The sequence below is a fragment of the Hyposmocoma kahamanoa genome, unplaced genomic scaffold (assembly GCF_003589595.1).
Source record: "Hyposmocoma kahamanoa isolate Upper Pololo Valley unplaced genomic scaffold, ASM358959v1 180, whole genome shotgun sequence".
Lineage (NCBI taxonomy): Eukaryota > Metazoa > Arthropoda > Insecta > Lepidoptera > Cosmopterigidae > Hyposmocoma > Hyposmocoma kahamanoa.
The window spans coordinates 3,218,699-3,237,145 of record NW_020653711.1 but is presented as its reverse complement, the minus strand read 5'-3'; the positions used below and the strand labels follow the sequence as shown (position 1 = coordinate 3,237,145).

Genomic DNA, 18,447 nt, shown 5'->3' with positions numbered 1-18,447 from the left:
TACAAAAATAAAATGGCCAAAAAATAAAGTTGGCGTATTGCTCATTGGAGGTATCGAAATGTTATCCACAATTTCACCCCTTCTCCTAAATTGCATCTCTACACCAAAATTCATCAATGTTGGTTCAGCGGTTTAGGCGTCAAAACGAGATAGATTTGCTGTCGCATATAAAATATTAGTTTGTATGAAGATTTTACATAGTTAAATTGTAGCCATTGTTATTTTGTGCATGGAATGATAATCTTTAGAATAGACATTTCATCTAAGTCGTAAGTAAGTGAGTTTTTTAATCGCTACCAGTTTTCCTCATAGGGTGATGGCTACAATGGTTTAAATGGAGGAAAAAAACTTAAATTAATCTTTTTACCCAGGTTTTTTCTATGGATGTGAAAATCGATAAAAACTTTTTGAATTAAGTTTAATGATCTTAAAATCAGTAGGTCAGGTATATGCAGTTCATTGTGAAAAAGTTGGTAAAAAAAGATGATTTAGCGTCTTCATAAATTATCAAATAGATATGGATTTTGTTTTGTATGGATTGAGTTTCCGAGTGTTCCAGAATAAACTTATACAAAAAATTATAACAAACTAGTGGAGTAATTTCAACCAAACAAATTAATAACCTTAATATTACAACAATAGAGCTATATACGTTCACGTTTTCTTTTTTTATGATGCCAAGTGACGTGACGAACTAGTCGTGCGCCTGGCGGTAAGCGACACGCCACTCTATAACAGTTCCAGTGCCACTCAAGAGCTCTAAATCGCGAACTCTTTTGACACATAAAGTTGACATGTCCCTGTCGATGTGATATGTGATGTGCCTGTAATTTTATCAGCACCACGCAGTAATGCTCACATCACTGCTTGGCGACAGAAAGAGGTAAGGTGGCGGTAACGCCCTGGACGTACTCTTTCACAAGGAGCGCTACAGCTACTCATTCAAAAAAAACATCACTAACCTGTATAACCCTCATTGGCAATCCAGTTTCTTTCGCCAACTGTTCTCGTATGTGTCTTGTTGGTTTCGGTGTTTGCGAGAAAGCCGACTTTAAAATCTCCAATTGTTTCGCCTTGATTGTAGTTCTTGGTCCTCGACGTTTGGAACCACCATTCCCGTCGTCTGGTGACTTGTTCTCCGCCTGCGAGTCTCGAGTCTCAGGGTCTCCGTCGAGGGAACCCTGGGAGGCAAACAGATACAACTGAATGCGACAATGTGGTCGGGTTGCCAGGTCAACAAAATGAGATGGTCGAATTTAGTGGTAATAATATTAGACAACATCTAATACATTGCTCAGATCCCTAAGTAAGTAACTAAAGCACTTATAGGAATTTTGGTACCGGGCATGTTTTGAAGGAGCGCGAATTTCGGTAGGTACTAGTCCTCAAACAGAACCGGGATTTCCCGGTTCTTTTGATACTTCCGGTACTAGGTATTTATTGTTCATTTGTGAAACAATGAGTGAAGTAGTAAGCAATAGTACTCGACGGGTTAAGAAAGTGATAGGTTTCAAAAGTAAAAACGGATAATATTGAAGCCTTTTTATTGAAAATAACGTCGATAATACAAATCAGTGAACTTAATTTTTCAGCCTTACTTATTCTTGGAAATAAAATAGAAAAAAAACAACTTTTGCAATCAAAGTAACAATAAATTATACTTATAGTTCCTCTAGTATTTTGACGCCCTTGGGCTCGTAATTAAAACCGAAATTTCACTATCGACGGTTCTTTCGAGATCGGGATTTCCTGGTTCTGAACCTTGACTGTGTTATGGAAATCGGAAACATTGATGGTATTACTAACACCCAGACCCGAGACAATATAGACAATTTTTCCTACATAGACCAGGTCGGGGATCGACCCCGGGACCTCAGAGATGGCGACACCATGAAAACCGGTATGCAAGCCAATTGACCACAGAGGTCGTTATTAGGTATATCATCAATAAAATAATAGTACCTCCTAACGAGTATTCATAGGCAATGTATTAATTTCTATGTGCCTTGAAGATTAAATTGAGCTTTGTGTCTGTCTACATACAGTACATATTACATTAATATAAATGCTTATATCGTATATCGCCGTTATATTGGGAAAAACGATTATTTCACAAAGAACTTTAACGAAGTTAACTGCTTCCGTGGCCGAACGGTTGCCATGCAGAGGTCCCAGGTTCGATTCCCGGGCCGGGAGAAATATTTGTATGGCCTACATTTTCTCTCGTGAGTTTGGGTGTAATTTGTGGTTGTCTATATGTGTATCCATGGCACCCGCGACCCAGGATTTCGCTAGTGCGGGGCTATGTTGAGCGTGTGCGTTATTAAATTATATTATTATTATTACTAAATTTAGTATGAAATAAATGCAATTTATATTTCAACGACGAATATTTCTTACAAATACCATGATCAACAGAAAGAATATGGAATACATTTTATGTTTTTCTCTACTTCTCTGTTCCTTATCACAACTAACGTAATCGACATTTTAAGCAAAATTGAGTTATTAACATATCCAGGATCCGCAAAACTATATTTACCACCACCTGTAATTGGTTTTATTTTCGCCTCCCTTCTAGGCATGATCTACCTAAGCACACTTAAAAGGCTCTGATTAGGTTGCGGACCCAAGTTTGCCAAACCAGGGAGAATATGCACAGATGGGGTTACGTGGTGTCTCTCCCCAGACAATGGCACATCTTTTATTGTGCCCTGCGTGTCCCTGATAATGTTGTGTCAGTCGCTAGGTACTGGGGAAACTACCAAAGTACAAATGCATTAGTTATGACAAGGAGGGCAGAATTAGAAGGAAGTTAGATTCTATAGCTGACCTTATTACCTAATGAATATAACAGTTACAAGGCAACAGGATCTCGCACAAAGAGATTTCAAACGAGAAATTCAACAAACCTGATCTTCCGAGTCTTCATGTGGCTTGGTGTCTCCATTATGTGAAAGCTCGCTATGCAACGCAGGGTGCGGTGCGTGCGCTGGACTGCTCGCGTTGTTGGTTGCGCGGGATTCTTCTTCTTCCTCCTCATCCGATCCACTGCCTAGTAGCGAATCAGCTGAGAAAGGAAAGATTATACCATAACAAAAAAAAGAGTATAACAATTTTTTTAAAAATTTGTTTAACTTTTACTTTGTTGCGACTAACGGTACTCAGTCAACTTTAAGTATTCTTCTCCTTATCGTATCGATGGCATACACTATATAACTATTATGGCCCAGAGCTGCACAACGCCGACCGTGTCACTAATAACCGCCAATAAGGCCCCAAGCGCGCAGGTGCACTGCCACTGTGCCCGTCACACTGAGATATAAATTGAAAAGTCCCATGTGTCTGTAATTTCACCAGCACCCGTACCTTTCAAAACCGGGACGCCGTAATGTGAGCTGCTTGGCGGCGGTAATAGGTAAGGTGGCAGTATTGCTCTGGACACTGGCCTGAACACTTACAGAAGGAACTCTACTGTTACGAAATTAATACCGAAGTCTAAAGTTATTTAAAGGTTTCTAGATCCGCCATGACAATTCGTGTCTAGGAGAAAGACTCTCGAAGGTATAAAGAACATCAATCTATTAGGGCCTTATAAAATAATCTAGCTTAAAGTTACGCCTTTCCCACTTATTATATACATACACTACGTACTATATACACTACGTGTTATTAAGTGCATAATGGAAAATTTTGAGATCCCCTAAGGCAGTTTAGATATTCCTTTAAAAGTACCACTTTTAAACGATAACAAAAAACCAAAGACATGTACCATTCTGTAGTAACCCTTTGGAAAATGGAGTCAAAATTGACTTATCAAAAAGCAATCGCGCCCCCTACGGTCGGTTTAATTAAATAAAAATGTAATTCCGCTCCCCTAGAGAAACGGCAAAAAAAAGAATTAGCTGCAAAAACAATTACTTATGGTATGGGAAATGTGGAAGTTACAACATGTTCTCGAAAGAAACTCGAAGGAGTGTTTACAATCTTTAAACAGTTTTCAAAACTGAAACAGGTTACTTTGAGAATTGAAATGAAAATCCGTGACTAAGATTGGTTACGTTGTTTTTAAAGATTGTATTCAACAATAGCTTTCTTTGTTATGATGCCAGCTATAAAAATATGGTAGGTAAGTTAATGTAGTTGTAAAACAAAATGAAGATTTAAGTGGCGTTTTGACGACGTCTAGCTAACATATAAAAAGTCATTAAGCGAAAATTGATTATCTAAGTAGATTTTTACTACACATCAATTCAACTTTTCAGTCATTTATGATAATTTGGTATATTTTAAAACTTCATACAATGTATGAATACAGATATTGTATGACATAATTTATTACATCCTTGGTGTTGAAAATGGTATATTCTTTAATAACAAGTTTTGCAGTATTTTGTAAGTGTAATCGCCACACATTTAACAGGCTTACCGCAGCGGGACTCTTTGTCGAAAACTTGTTTATAGTTTACAAAAAATAATATTAATATTATGCGTGGCTGTCATAACATTTTATGCTTAAAACTTTACCATGCGTGTTATTTGAGTGTTTCTTTTAAAACGACAAAATTTTTCTAGAGCTTCTTGTTTCACGAATACTCAAGATCTTTGCAAAAATAATCCTACATATGTCGACTAGCTTATCGAGAGTTTGGTGAAAAGAGTTAAATACAAAGATTCTTTCTGATTGATGTCGACGTCTTTCTTTCTATTTCATCTTATATACTAATAATAATTAATAATTTAGAAAGGTGTAACGATTCAGTGGCATCATTAGTAAATGAAAATGTAGTTGTAGGCGGACTGTATTTAAAGCGCTAGTAATTCTTTGCCTGTGCTATCATGGCTAAAGTGATATTTAAGTACTCACGCGTTCCTCCCTTAGTATTAATAATCTTAAGCAAAAAATAGAAAATAATGACAAACGCCATTTTCTCGAAATTACGGACTAGTTTCACAACTAAACGTCGATCCACATACATTACTTATGCAGACCTGTATAAATACACAACGTTTGTTCTTCTTGAAACAAAAATTTTAAGAAACACATTGTTGGTCTATCTAATTACAGGCAATGGGACTTGTCAAATTATCTCACAGTCTTATGTGCACGTATATATTTGTATAAAATATATTTGTTTCATAATTAAATATAAATATTTGTTCTAAGACGCACATAAAATAATCCAAGTCAAAATCGACTTTTATTCAGAGCCAATAGTAGGGGCGCAAAAACCGTTTTACACAGTGCAAACAGAAGGGTCGTTGTTATAAAATATTTACAAGAATTCGAGTGCAGGACAACACTTAGGCAAATGTCTCTTTGAGGGCACCGATGTGGTGTGAAGAGGTCGACCTTTGTTCAGTAAATGAATAATACAGAATTTAAGATTTCAGCGTTACTAAATTATTTACAAAAAAAGTATTTTGTTACCTTACATCTCTTTAAAAAAAATCGTTACGTATTCTTTTTATATGCCTATAATGAATGCGACTTTTTTAACTTGCACGGAAAATTTAAAGTAGTATTGATTTTATTGAATATTCAATATGTTTAATATAATTCATGATGTTTTTATTACCATGATATTCACATATTTATTGTGAAAATACTCCACTAGTTTGTTATATTGATGTGGATATAAAGATCGAACAAGTAAAAAGAAAAATTCTTACGAATTTTGCTCGTGGTTCAGTTAGCAGAGCCGTAGCCATATCGATACAACAGACACTGGTTTGAGTCCAGTCGCATCAAAATACTTTTTTTCACTTGTTCGATTTTTGTATCATTAATAAAAAAAATTATAAGTTGTTCAAAGAAAAAAAATGGCACTCAATTCTATTTTTATATTGACTTGGAAACAAAAAAAACCCACACAATCTAGTAAATTATAGCAAGCTAATGTGGACCAAATTAAGGCAATGAGGTTGCCATCGGGACTTATTAATCTTGAAACTTTTTCCGCTGTGACTGGCGGTTCTTGATGTTGCAAGTCATTCGAGGGAAACTTGTGTTATTACGAAGATTGGGGTAAGACTTTATATATAAAACTCTTTACGATTATGTTCCGATTCATACGAACAATGGTATCCTGTAAATTGTAGATTATAGAGATGATATCGTAGGATAATAAGGATGGTGTCAAACCTGAAAGGAACAACGAAATTTACAAACCAAGTTATGTAAATGTGTTGAAGATAATAATACATAGAAATTTCGACTATTTTCGACGATCCCAGTGCTTTTAATAGATTAATTTGGATACCAAGTTTTCTAAATTGTCGGTGTTAATTTAGTTGCTTTAGCACTACTGGTACAGGTAATTATTTAATTGCAATTAGCACATTTAAAAAAAAGGAAAAAAGGGTATATCCATAAACAAGTTTCTAATAAAGAAGTTCGAATTAAACTGTTGCTTTGGGATTTACAGGATACTCTACCAGTCTTACTACTATACCGAGGAGCCTGAATATTTCGTCATGCTGACGAAATTAGAACAGCATTTGTTTTTAAAATATTTAGTATCATGGCCTCGGATGATGCGTTAGTAACAGTTAGCTCCTTGTGAAAGACTTCGTCGAGGGAAGTAGTGCCACAGCGTTCCGGTTTTGAAAGGTAAGCGTACTGGTAAAATTACCGGCACATGAGACTTGTCAACTTATGTCTTAGGGTGACTGGCACGACAACTGCTATTGAACACCAAGCACACGACTTGTTCGTTCCATCCCTGGTTATCATAAACAAAATATCATTGCGGTTACGGTGGAAAAGTAAAAGTGATATACGTTAATGTGGCCTGAGATAAACAGATTTCTTTGCGAAATTTTCTTTGACCAATAAATCGAATAAAAAAACTAAAGGGACAAATTGGGATCATAAAGTAATACAATGGTTTAAATACTCATCGTTTAACTTTACATGAAACAGAATACTTCCTACATTGTTAACTATTTACAGACATCCTATAACTGGCAACAAAAGTTAATTTCTCGCTAGCTCTGATTACCACCAGGTGGTTCACTAAAGGGTGGTACAATTATAAACAAGGAGTTTACAATGGACATAAAATGTACTAAAATTTGAGCCTTCCAGTGTTTGTCTAGTCTAATTAAGCAATTACGTGTTAAACATAAAATTAGTATCCCTTACCACATATTATAAAATATAAAATTTAAATTTTTTTTATAACAGTAAGTTTATTAAATATTACGATGCTTTATTACCATGATATTTAAATAGGTACTTTTGTATAATTACTCCACTAGTTGGTCATAATTATTAATACAAAAATCTGTACGAAACCTATTTCATTTAATTTCGCTGAAAAAACAACACCATTATTATTTTCAAAACAACGTATCTATTTAATTCCTAACAGTATTATCTTCTTACTGACAAGGTAGCAAAGCTTTTATTTATATTTGTTTTTTTTTGTAACTGTCGTTCTAATAACATTGCTTGATTCGGAGTAAGGACATTTTGCTCAGGTGGAGATTTTTGGGAGGTTCTAACATGGATTGTCTGTGCGATGCGATTCAAACAATGGCCCATCTCACATCGTGCTCTGCGTGCCCTTACACCTGCACGCTTGAGTATTTAACGATGGCTACTATTATGGCTAAGTCCTGGGCCACAATAGTATAAAGCGTAGGCCAAACGAAGCTAAGCTGACTTAGCTTAGCTCGCGTAGCCGGGGCATCTATTCATACTTCGGCTCACACCGCGAACTAAGTCAACCGAGCCAACTAAACTAACCCAACAATATCGATAAGCCAAAATATGTCGCCCTCCTGCCGTCCTTCACTCCCGCTAGTATAGTCCCTACATTGCATCCCTACATGCTAGTATAGTCCGCATAGTCACTACTTAAGCACTACGTGCTTTCTTAGCTTAGAGTCGTTCGCAGATACGATAAGAAGAAGAACGTACAATCAGTTTAACTAGTAAATTTATAATATCCCTGTAAGTTTAATTGCTTAAGTTAAGTGTTGCTACTAAACATCACGTACAAGGGTTCAACGTTCAAGTTACTGCATAATTAACTTAGATCTATTGTACAGTTTTGTTGACATTAAAAGCCTATTGAGATTAAGATTATCGTGTTACGCTTTTAGTCTATGGTAGAGGTGAATTTTAAATTATCTTATTATATATAACTTGATGTTCAAGGCAGAAAAGCTAATACCCTTTGCCTTATCTGAAATGATCGCTCAAAGCTATGTAAAAAAACTAGGTGGTGCCCGTTACTTCATCTGCGAAGAATAAGTGCTTCAAGTAGCCTACTGCAGTATACTTGATGATCAAAATAACTTACTTGCAAGTGAAGTTCGATCATAATTATATGAGCAGCTTCATTCCTAGCGATTAATAATCACCCACCTCTCATCTTATTTTATGATTAACCAACCCTTCATTTATAATATAGAGGAAAAAAAATAAAAATAAAAGGGACTTTTATGCTTTCTGTACTTTGAACATAATGAAAAGAAATGGCCCGCAATCAAGAAGAAAGTATAACCTGTCAATTTAGTGACATTTTACTTTTTCTTTAAAAAATCATGTAAAGGCTGGGCGGGGAGACATAGCTACAATATGTAAATTAGATTAGATGAATAAGAATAAAGCTGCGAAATATAACAGTTATCATAGCTTTATTGGTTTTCCATACAAACTTTCACCGCCTCACAGACTTTTAAGATTTATTTTTATGACAAACAGTAGCCTACTTCCATCTCCTAAGTCCCATCTATCTACCTATACCAAAATTCATCAGAAACAAAAACACATCAAAAACAGACAGAGTTAGTTTCGCATTTATATTATTAGTTTGTATCATGCAATTCGACTTAGAACTTTTTGGTGTCTATAGGCAAATTGCAAAGAGTATTAGATGATTTGTTTTTTGGTGTAACGTACTGATGACGTAGTATTATCGATATATATAAAAACGTAAAAAAACTATAATGTCATTACGTCTTACTCGGTAACAAGAAGGGTCAGATACAGCAGTTTAAGGAGAAGAGGGACAATTTACACACACGTACCGTTTTATTTTCTTTCCAATTACCTCTTCCACCTTTCATAGCTTATATATTTGCCTATTTATTTACACAGTATTAGTATTGTAATCACGAGTATATACTAATATTCTAACACCGTATTGATCTATTCTGAATTAGTTCTTTTTTACCGGTTCACCTGGCAGAGTCAGCATTGTCAACTGAACCGTGGCATGGTGCTGTGTTCGGCCCTGTTTACAGACACTGTATTTTCGACTCCACATCCCGGCAATATAATATTCTAGGCAATACCCGCACACCTAGACTGGCATTTTTTTATTTCTACCTTTCTAGCTATATCATAAACTTGTTTTTGATATACTATGATATATGAAATAAACAAGTTATGTTCTATGTAGTTTGGCCACCAATAATGCGTCCAATAAAAACTGTATTTAACACCTCTATGCATAATTTATTAATACGAAAATCAAACACTAAGGAAAAGTCATTCCCTCCGGCTGGATTCAAACCAGCACCTTCAGTATACCGTGCCTAACGGTCTTCCAACTGAGCTACGGAATAATAATTGAATAACATGGTCGTAATATTGTGATATCACGAATAATAATAGTAATAAACTTAATACATAGTTTTCCATTATTTTAATAAAACATTTTTTTATATGAAATTGTTTAAGCGTTTAAAGCTCTTCTTCTAACCTCTAGTTTGTTGTCATAGTAAAGTTCCAATAATAAAAAGTCTACAAGGATTTGTAAACTACACACACACTACGTTCGTAACAAAAATTCATTTATTCTCATCCACAGATAACCTCATCTCCTTAGTGACAGATGTTCGTGCGCGCGAACCCTAATATGCCTCCAGGCCAGACAGCCGGTGCCTTCAACAAGATTAAAAAAAAATAACATGAACCGCCAACCATCAAGAAATTTTTGCATGGAACTTCATCGTAGTAATGAAAATGTATGGAAACGATTAATATTTGTCGTATTAGAGTACTATCTTTTTGATCGTAATTGGTTTAGTTAATGCGTTGTAGACGCAGTTAGTTTAAATGATGGATAAACGTTTGAACTTTTATATATTAAATTGTTATAATAGAAAGCTATAAACCAATTTAATATCTACATTATTCTAAGTCTACATGCATTTCATAATGTGAAATTTCTGTAAAACCCGAGAAAATAACAATAAAAAATTCTAAAATAGACAACATAATACCTGAACTAGTTTTAACTATCCTTTGTGTTTATCCTTCGCTTTGCACGCATTTTGACTATTTCAAAAATAATCTTCGTCGTGTAGTAATACCTCGGGTATGATTTATTCGCTTTATTCGTATATAACTTTTAGGAGAAAGACAAAAATGTTGTGTAAAATATAGTAAACACATGTTGTCTGCAGTTAGCATAATAATTAGATAAATTATACCTGTTTCGGATGCTTTATTATTTTAATAACATATTGAAATAAAATCTTCACAAGTTTTAAAAAGCATTAGTAAAATTGGACGACCTCCGTGATCGAGTAGCTTGCACAACGGTTTTCATGGTGTCGCCATCTCTAAGGTTCCGGCCTCGATCCCAGACCGAGAAAAACTATATTTTCTCGAGTCTGGGTGTTTGGTACCGTCGTTGTTTCCAATTTCCATAACACAAGTAGGTGCTTTAATTACTTACTTTGGGATCGGAGCAACGTATGTGCTGTTGTCTAATAAGAATGATAATTCAAAATTAATAATAATAATAATAATAATAATAATATGTCTTAGACCATGGGAGAGGTCTAAAATAGATATTCAAAATAATAAAAACAGTAACATAATCCGTAACTGAGATTTTCAAACCATGATGGCGATACGTTGATGATCTTTAATTATCTTTAATCTTTATTGAGTCAAGACAAATGCATTGTATTTTAAATTTATGTGACGTTATTTATACGAGGAACATTTTAAGACAAAGTTTAACATTACCTCTCGTACTAGTTTCCATTGTAGTTGACTTGAAATTGCGCATCTTGAAATATGTAAGTTGTTATTTGTCAAAACTCTATAAAAAAAACTAATTTCAGTAAAAAAAGTTTGTTTGAAATTACCTTTGTTTTTCCTGTATTAAAAATTAATAGATCGAAAAATAATAAACTCTTTTATTACAGCAAGTTTACCGAACTCTTTCGCGTAGAATAAAGAGGGCCCTTCTGCCCTCGAGTGTTTGCAAAAGACAAGTGATCTGATCGCTGATCAAGGGCCACTGACACCCGGGGGGAGAGTGGGATAAAAATCTGTGGAGTAAATAATTTTATAACTTTTTACGTAATATTGTTATAGCCAACAAAATTAAAAAAGGATGTCTGGAGAAATATATCATTTATAATAATAATAATAATTATATGCGGTCATTTGTAAAATACTAACAAGCTTTAGTAGCAGTAGAGCTTTTTGTGAAAGAGTTCGTCAGGGAAATACTGCCACCTTATCTATTTCTGCTGCCAAGCAGTTCGTTTCGGTTTTGAAGGAAAGGGTGCTGGTGAAATTACAGGCACATGGGACTTGTCAACTTATGGCTCAGGGTAACAAGCGCAATGGCAATGCTATGGACAAGCGTGTCGCTTAACACCAGGCGCACGACTTGTTCTTCCTGTCACCTGGTATCATATAAAAAAAAACAAAATATTGTCATTATAAAGTAACATTCTTAGTTGAGAGTAAACTCTCGAAACTAAAATGTCCGCGCATCAAGTGCCCTCCATAGCTCTAGTGTTAACAAACACTACTATGTCATTGCTCCTTGTGGGGTAAAATGTATAAACATTTCACAAAAATAGTTACCACAATTGAAACTGCACTTGTTGTAGCGAACTTTATCAACGGGTTCGGGTGGGTGCTAAGAGTAAGCAAGACCAAAGTAAATGCACTTACAGTTTATAAGAAAACAACGCACAACTCTCAATCAAAACGAACACAATAGTCAATAATACGAAAAGGAGCCAAAAACAAACACATTTAAATTTAGAATTTAAGTACAAAACTAAACTTAAAAAGACTATATAAAATATATGTACAAAAAGATATGTAGCGACTACTGCGATTCGCTACACTTGTGTTGAGAAAAATTTTAACATAAAACACCACCTAGCCATTAGCCACGTTGAGGCGATAGACGCTGGTTCTTTCTTTTTTTTCTATTTATTCAATCTTTGTATCAGTAATAATAACAAACCGGTGGAGTATTATCACGACAAATATCTTGGTAGTAAAAAACATCATGATATTTAATATGAATAACATTTGATGTAATAAAATTATCCTTGTAATTAGGTATTGGGTATGTAGCATTCAATTTCGTGATTTATTAAATTTTATTGCCAACCCAGCAGCCAACTTTCCTTTCAATGAATCAAAGTTTGTTGGGAGAAATCCCTTCATGGAATAAGCTCGCCTTTTAACTAACTAATTAGCTTTGTTACTAACGTTTTAAATTATTTGTTAAAATTTGTAATTTGTTATGTTATACACTAAAGTGTATACATAAAATATTGCAAAAATAAAATATTTACCTCTTATTATGATCGAAATTACCCATACATAATCGTCCACACAAAATATTATATATGTATAATTCTAATACATACATATAGTACAAAATTTAACTAGTTACCAATCAACCTGGGTAAAAGCCCGTAGATACGGGAAAAGAAATTTGCACATTTTTCTAAAATGTACCTATTCTGCATTTGTCACATGTAACGTTTTCAGTGTATATCTCTATTGTCTAGAATTATTTTCTTTTTCGTAATTTCCTACAGACTACCTATATATTATATCAATATAGATTTTTTTACTTGTATTTACAAGGTAACAAGATACCCTACAAAGTTCGCCCCAACCGGTCGAAAATACGTTCCAATTTCAAAATCAATTTTTAACCGCCCCCAAATAAACGACTTCCTTTGTCCCCGGACTCGTCCGTAATCGAATTTTGGCGGGAAAATGGTATTTTATTGTCGTCAAATTTCAGACGTGGAACGCGCCTTTGATGTACGGAAATGGTAAATAATTTTTTGGATTCTTCATTTAAAATTTTGATCGAATGCTTAACGTCTGGGCACTTTTTTTATTTTCATCGCTAAGGCCATACACTATTATTAATATTTTTTACGGCTTCAATAGTTTAGTTTCATACGTCATACGCTCAACATACTACATTGTTATTAAGTACATACCTAAGTGCTATTCTATATCCTAAGCAAGGATCCATTCACAAGATAATAGTTGTAGCCAGAAATATTGTTGTTAAAATATATTGTTACACAGAGTATAGGATAACGTACCTAAGTTAGTATGTGGGCAATGCTATTATGTTTGTGTAGCACTTACAAAACACATAATACATTAGAGAACATTTGTAGTTAAAAGAATCGCATTACAAATGCGATAGTAACACGAGATAAGTTGCAATAAATATAAGACGGCCCATTACACAAACATAAACGAACCATTAAGATCGCAAAGGTTATTTAAAGGAACAATTAACGTTTCAATCAGAGCTACAACAATAATTTCCAAAAAAAAAACACAATTTTCTTACTATCTGCCATCTGTAACAACCTATTAGTGTTTCGAGTCCATAAAAATCACAGATTATTTTGTATTACAGCCGCATTAAAGTTTCTTATAGCGTGTTTATGGTCCCGCCCGTTAATTCGACCATCTTAAATGTAAAATAAGAAACCGCGAGATAGGGATCTAAGAACATAAAAGATATGGGAACGCTTTTGTGGTGCGCCGGTAGCGTATATATGCCGGGTATAGTTGTTTTATGTATACGTTCTTATTGCGTACGCACACAAGTGGAGCGACGGCACACATGAAAGGATGTCGCACGCACACGTTGATCGCATGGTTGTGATAGGCGGGCGTGTTGGCGACGGCCACGCCCTCTTTTATCGACTTGCGCCGGGAGCGTGCGTGGAAAGCTACGTATATGTAATTTCTATAGAGCAAAAGCTCTTTTCAAAATGTCATTTTCAGAACCACTAATGTCCAAGAGCCGTTGTTGGATTGTATTCAAGGCCTTCGGATCTAATAATATTTTACTCTATAGTAGTAGATGTTGCGGACTTTAATTTATTTATACACAAGTTTTATATACAGAGTTAACTTTAGTAATAAACAAAGATTTGTTTAAAAAAACAGTTTAGTAAATAACCTAAACAATTAAAAGATGCATAATTTTGATAAAGCTTAGATGAAAATGTTAAATAAGAAATTTCAAAGTCTCCGTACATCATTCTGATTTAATATGGCTACCTACTGAAGATTAACTGCAAATTCTTTGATTTATTTTTCTATTAATAGAGACCAAAAGTAAACTTTTCGAGTATTACGGATGTTGACGATTGTATTCCTAGCCTTTTTCAATCATCGTCTAATTTTTAGCTTATCATCAGTTCGCTACTGCGATTAATAATCAACCTTAACCATTTACGCATAAGGATAATACTCGAATAAGGTTACACAGTATTTGAATTAAGTGAATATCGATGTCAGAACCTTGTTACTGTACTTAAGGGAATAATTAAAATTATTGCTTAACTATTTAGGTATACGGTTTATATTTAAAATGCCGTTTTACCGGATTTAACGTAATTTGTATTCGGCTGTTCCCGAGTGGTTCCGAAGCACATTCTATCTATTTCCACACATGAAGTAGTGTGGAAGTAGTTAGAAGAATGCTTACGTACTATAAGATATCGGGTTCGAATCCCAACAGAGTGCCTCTATATATTTGTTTCGTCGGGTTTATTCTAAAGTGAGTACTTATGTCAGAAATATAAACAATTTTGAGCGTAATATTTGTATAGCTCTATACATATAATATAGGTGTCTCATCCTTATTCGGTACTTAACGAATCTGTCAAACACAGAACACGTTCCTCCTATTATAATTGTATTTGGGACCAGAGTAATTAGATCTTTGGGTTTTGAGTACTAAATTGAATTTTCGATTACATGGCAGCGTCGAAATAAATTAACACTAGACAAAAGAAGACCAATACAGAAGATTATGACAGTATAGATTACAAAAATGAAACCACAGATTAATATTTAAAGAATTATAAAACTAAATATAAATTACAAAAAACTAAGTATAAAACTTAGTAGCAGTAGAGGTCCTTGTGAAAGAGTTCGCCCAAGGAAGTACTGTCACCTTATCTATTTCTGCCGCCAACCAGGAATGTCAGCATTACTTTGTTCCGGTTTTGCTGGTGAAATTACAGGCACATGGGACTTGTCAACTTATGTCTCAGGATGACGGGCGCAGTGGCAGTGCACCTCAGATCTTTGCGATTTATAGAGTTGAGTGGCACTGCAACTTTTATGGGCAGGCGTATAGCTTACCATCAGACGCACGACTTGTTCGTCCCGTCACATGATATTATAAAAAAAATTAAACATCGATAAACTTTTTCTTTGTTGTAGCTGCAATTAAAATAAAATAAACTGACATTAAAAAGAGATGTATGCAAAGAAAATAATAAAAGTAACAATTTTTAGAAACATTAAAAAGTTGACCTTAAATAGTTGTCCAAACAACAGTCTATTTATCGATTTCTTAGATTTAGGTACTACACATTGTAAAGCAAACTATTGTTTTTGGATCCAAATCGTTTGGAAACAACAAATATACACAATTAAACTCGAAAAAAATACATTTTAAAATAAGACTGTATTACAAAACAACGAAATGTCAAATTATTCTTAGATTGCGAATATTTGTTTTTTCAACCTAACCAACGCATCGCGCCCTTTCTATTCTTAATACTTCAGCCATGGGACTTGTAAAAAGCCTAAAATGTTGGTTTGTGTAAGAAAATAAATATATGCGATTTTCCATGACCCGATAAAATAGTTTCATATTTAATGTACACCAATCATGAAACCCAACTTATTCTGAGATATCACAGAACAAGAGTTGTCCAGTACATGTGTTCTATATAATATTAAAGCACATAACTAATTCCTAAACTTCCAACAAAAGACTCTAAGCCCAAAGTTCACGTTACACTGGTGGCTAACCGGTATTACAAAAGCAGTCGTGACTTACCCAGGTAGCAATGTAGGGTGGCACGATTGTGGCCCTCGATAGCATGAGTTGAAATTTCTGACTTTCGTTCATGGCGCCTTGGGATGACTTTACGATTTTTCTGTTATTGTGTCTCGGGTTTCAAAAGGTCTTTATTTATTATGTAATTTTTGTTATATATACTTTTACATATAACTGTGATAGGTGTGGATAGGTGTTATAGTTGTTTTATAACGAAATAAAGAGTATAAATAGCTATAAATTACCAGTACGCGAACCCAGTGAAGGTCAAATTGTATAAAATGGCTACAGTTGTGTTGAATATTTTTACATGCAGGTTATTTTCCCGCCCAAATAAATAACACAAACGCAACTACAGTCCCAAACACCATCACCAAAAATGAACCCGACACGCGTTTCGCCGCTCTACAAGTCATCCTCAGGAGTTGTTGATAATTCAACACTCGGTCTAAGAATAAATATAATAAAGAAGAATAATAAGAAAATTACAAGTAGAGTTTATTGAAATGCCCTGTTTAGAGTCTTTAGGTCACTTTATTTTTGTGCTTAGAGATATTTTTAAGCACAACACAAAAAACTTAGTTGATTTGTATCTAACGTAAAATTTCATTAGTTATCTATTTAAATTAACTACTTGTATCAGTAGAGCTCCTTGTGAAAGTGTATGTCCAGTGAAGTACTGCTATGTTACCTATTTCTGCCGCCAAGCAGTAATGTGAGCATTACTGCTTTTCGGTTTTGAACGTTAAGGGTGCTGGTGAAATTACAGGCACAAGGGGCTTGTCAACTTGTGTTTTAAAGCTCTGAGTGGCACTGCAACTGTTATAGACATGCGTGTCGCTTTCCATCGGGCGGACGACTTGTTCGTCCTGTCTCTTGGTATCATAAAAGAAATGGATATTTAGTTTTCAGGTTCATAAATAACAATTTTTCGTAACATTATTGTCCAAGCGTATATGTATTTAAGTAGAGTTACTTACGTTTTGAGTCTTAAAACCACTGATTCTATACCCCAATTGATTAACATAGAAACGATTTCCAACAAGAGGTCAAAATCCGAAACGATACTTAAAACTCCCTGATTTCAAACGTAAAAAACCAAAAGATGAGCAATAAATAACTGTTTACAACAAAAGAAAAAAAAATAAAGCAATATGTCAGCGTCGCGCCGATGTTACAGACGCCATATTTGATCTAACACAATGGGATGCGTGTCCGCAGACGCAGTTTCAACAAATTAGCCTGTATAGAGCTGAGAAATGAAAGAATCATTCTTTTGAATATATATCAAATGAGCATTTCTTTTATCATTTTGAGAAAGTTACAATAGAATACAACCATAGTAAAAATACTGTTGTTAAAAGTAAATAATATGGTCACATTGATATGACATCAGGGTATAGCAAATTGTACTTGTAAACCTAATTTTTACTATAATAACTTTTAATATTAATTTCTGCGTTAGAAACGTATGTTTAAATAGGTAGTGAATATAAATATAGGTTACTTTTTATAGAAACTAGGACTTTTCAATCATTTGTTGAGTAGAATATATCCCTAATTAGTTATTAATGTGTTCCATCACATCTTTACAGAGCCTTAGGCTAGCAGTTTAAAGCAATTCTTGATCAGACATTTTTTTTTAATAAAATTAAGTGAAGGGACGAACACGTCGTGCGCCTTATGGTAAGCTACACACCTTTCCATAACACTGCAGTGCCACTGAGAGCTTTAAATCGTAAAGATCTGAGGGGCACTGCCACTTATAACTTGACAAGTCTCATGTGCCTGTAATTTCATCAGCACCCATACCTTTCAAAACCGGAATACAGTAATTCTAACATTACTGCTTGGTGGCAGAAATAGGAAAGGTGGCAGTTCTGCCATGGATGAATTCTTTCACAAGGAGCTCTACTGCTACAAATGTAACAAGGGCAAGCTTTTTGCAAATTCGACGAGGTTTTTAGACATCGTAAGAAGCTTGTCTTGCAGCTCTAACGAAGCGACTGTTTCAAAATATGAACTACAATAGTTAATAAACTCTAGTCAATACTTCATGGGATATCTGTGAAGAATCGGTGTTAAATTATTTTTTTATGCACCGCAGTGAATTTTGACCCCGTAACAAGGTTGATTTTGAGTATTGACAGATTGCCACGTCTCGGTTTGTTTACGCTCTATAATATATAGCTTCTTACTACCACCTGTGGCTTCTGAATAGGTTCTAGAATTTCGTAATGGTCGGTAGTTACCTTAATTTTTGACTCTATATGGTTTTTTGTAAAGGTACATTAATATTTTCAGTGTATTATAACAT

At 34.5% G+C, this 18,447-nt stretch overlaps 1 protein-coding gene across 3 annotated transcripts in view; it reads right to left on the bottom strand.

Moving 5' to 3' along the window:
* Positions 1-18,447, bottom strand: part of LOC113225990 (LIM/homeobox protein Lhx1) — a 114,469-nt gene that overhangs the window by 50,985 nt on the left and 45,037 nt on the right. For all 3 annotated transcript variants that reach the window (XM_026458487.1, XM_026458486.1, XM_026458485.1), the window contains exons 4-5: positions 2,913-3,070; positions 963-1,181 (exon numbers count right to left, since the gene is read on the bottom strand). In XM_026458487.1, the coding sequence (XP_026314272.1) occupies positions 963-1,181; positions 2,913-3,070 (377 nt within the window). The remainder of the gene's footprint in view (positions 1-962; positions 1,182-2,912; positions 3,071-18,447) is intronic.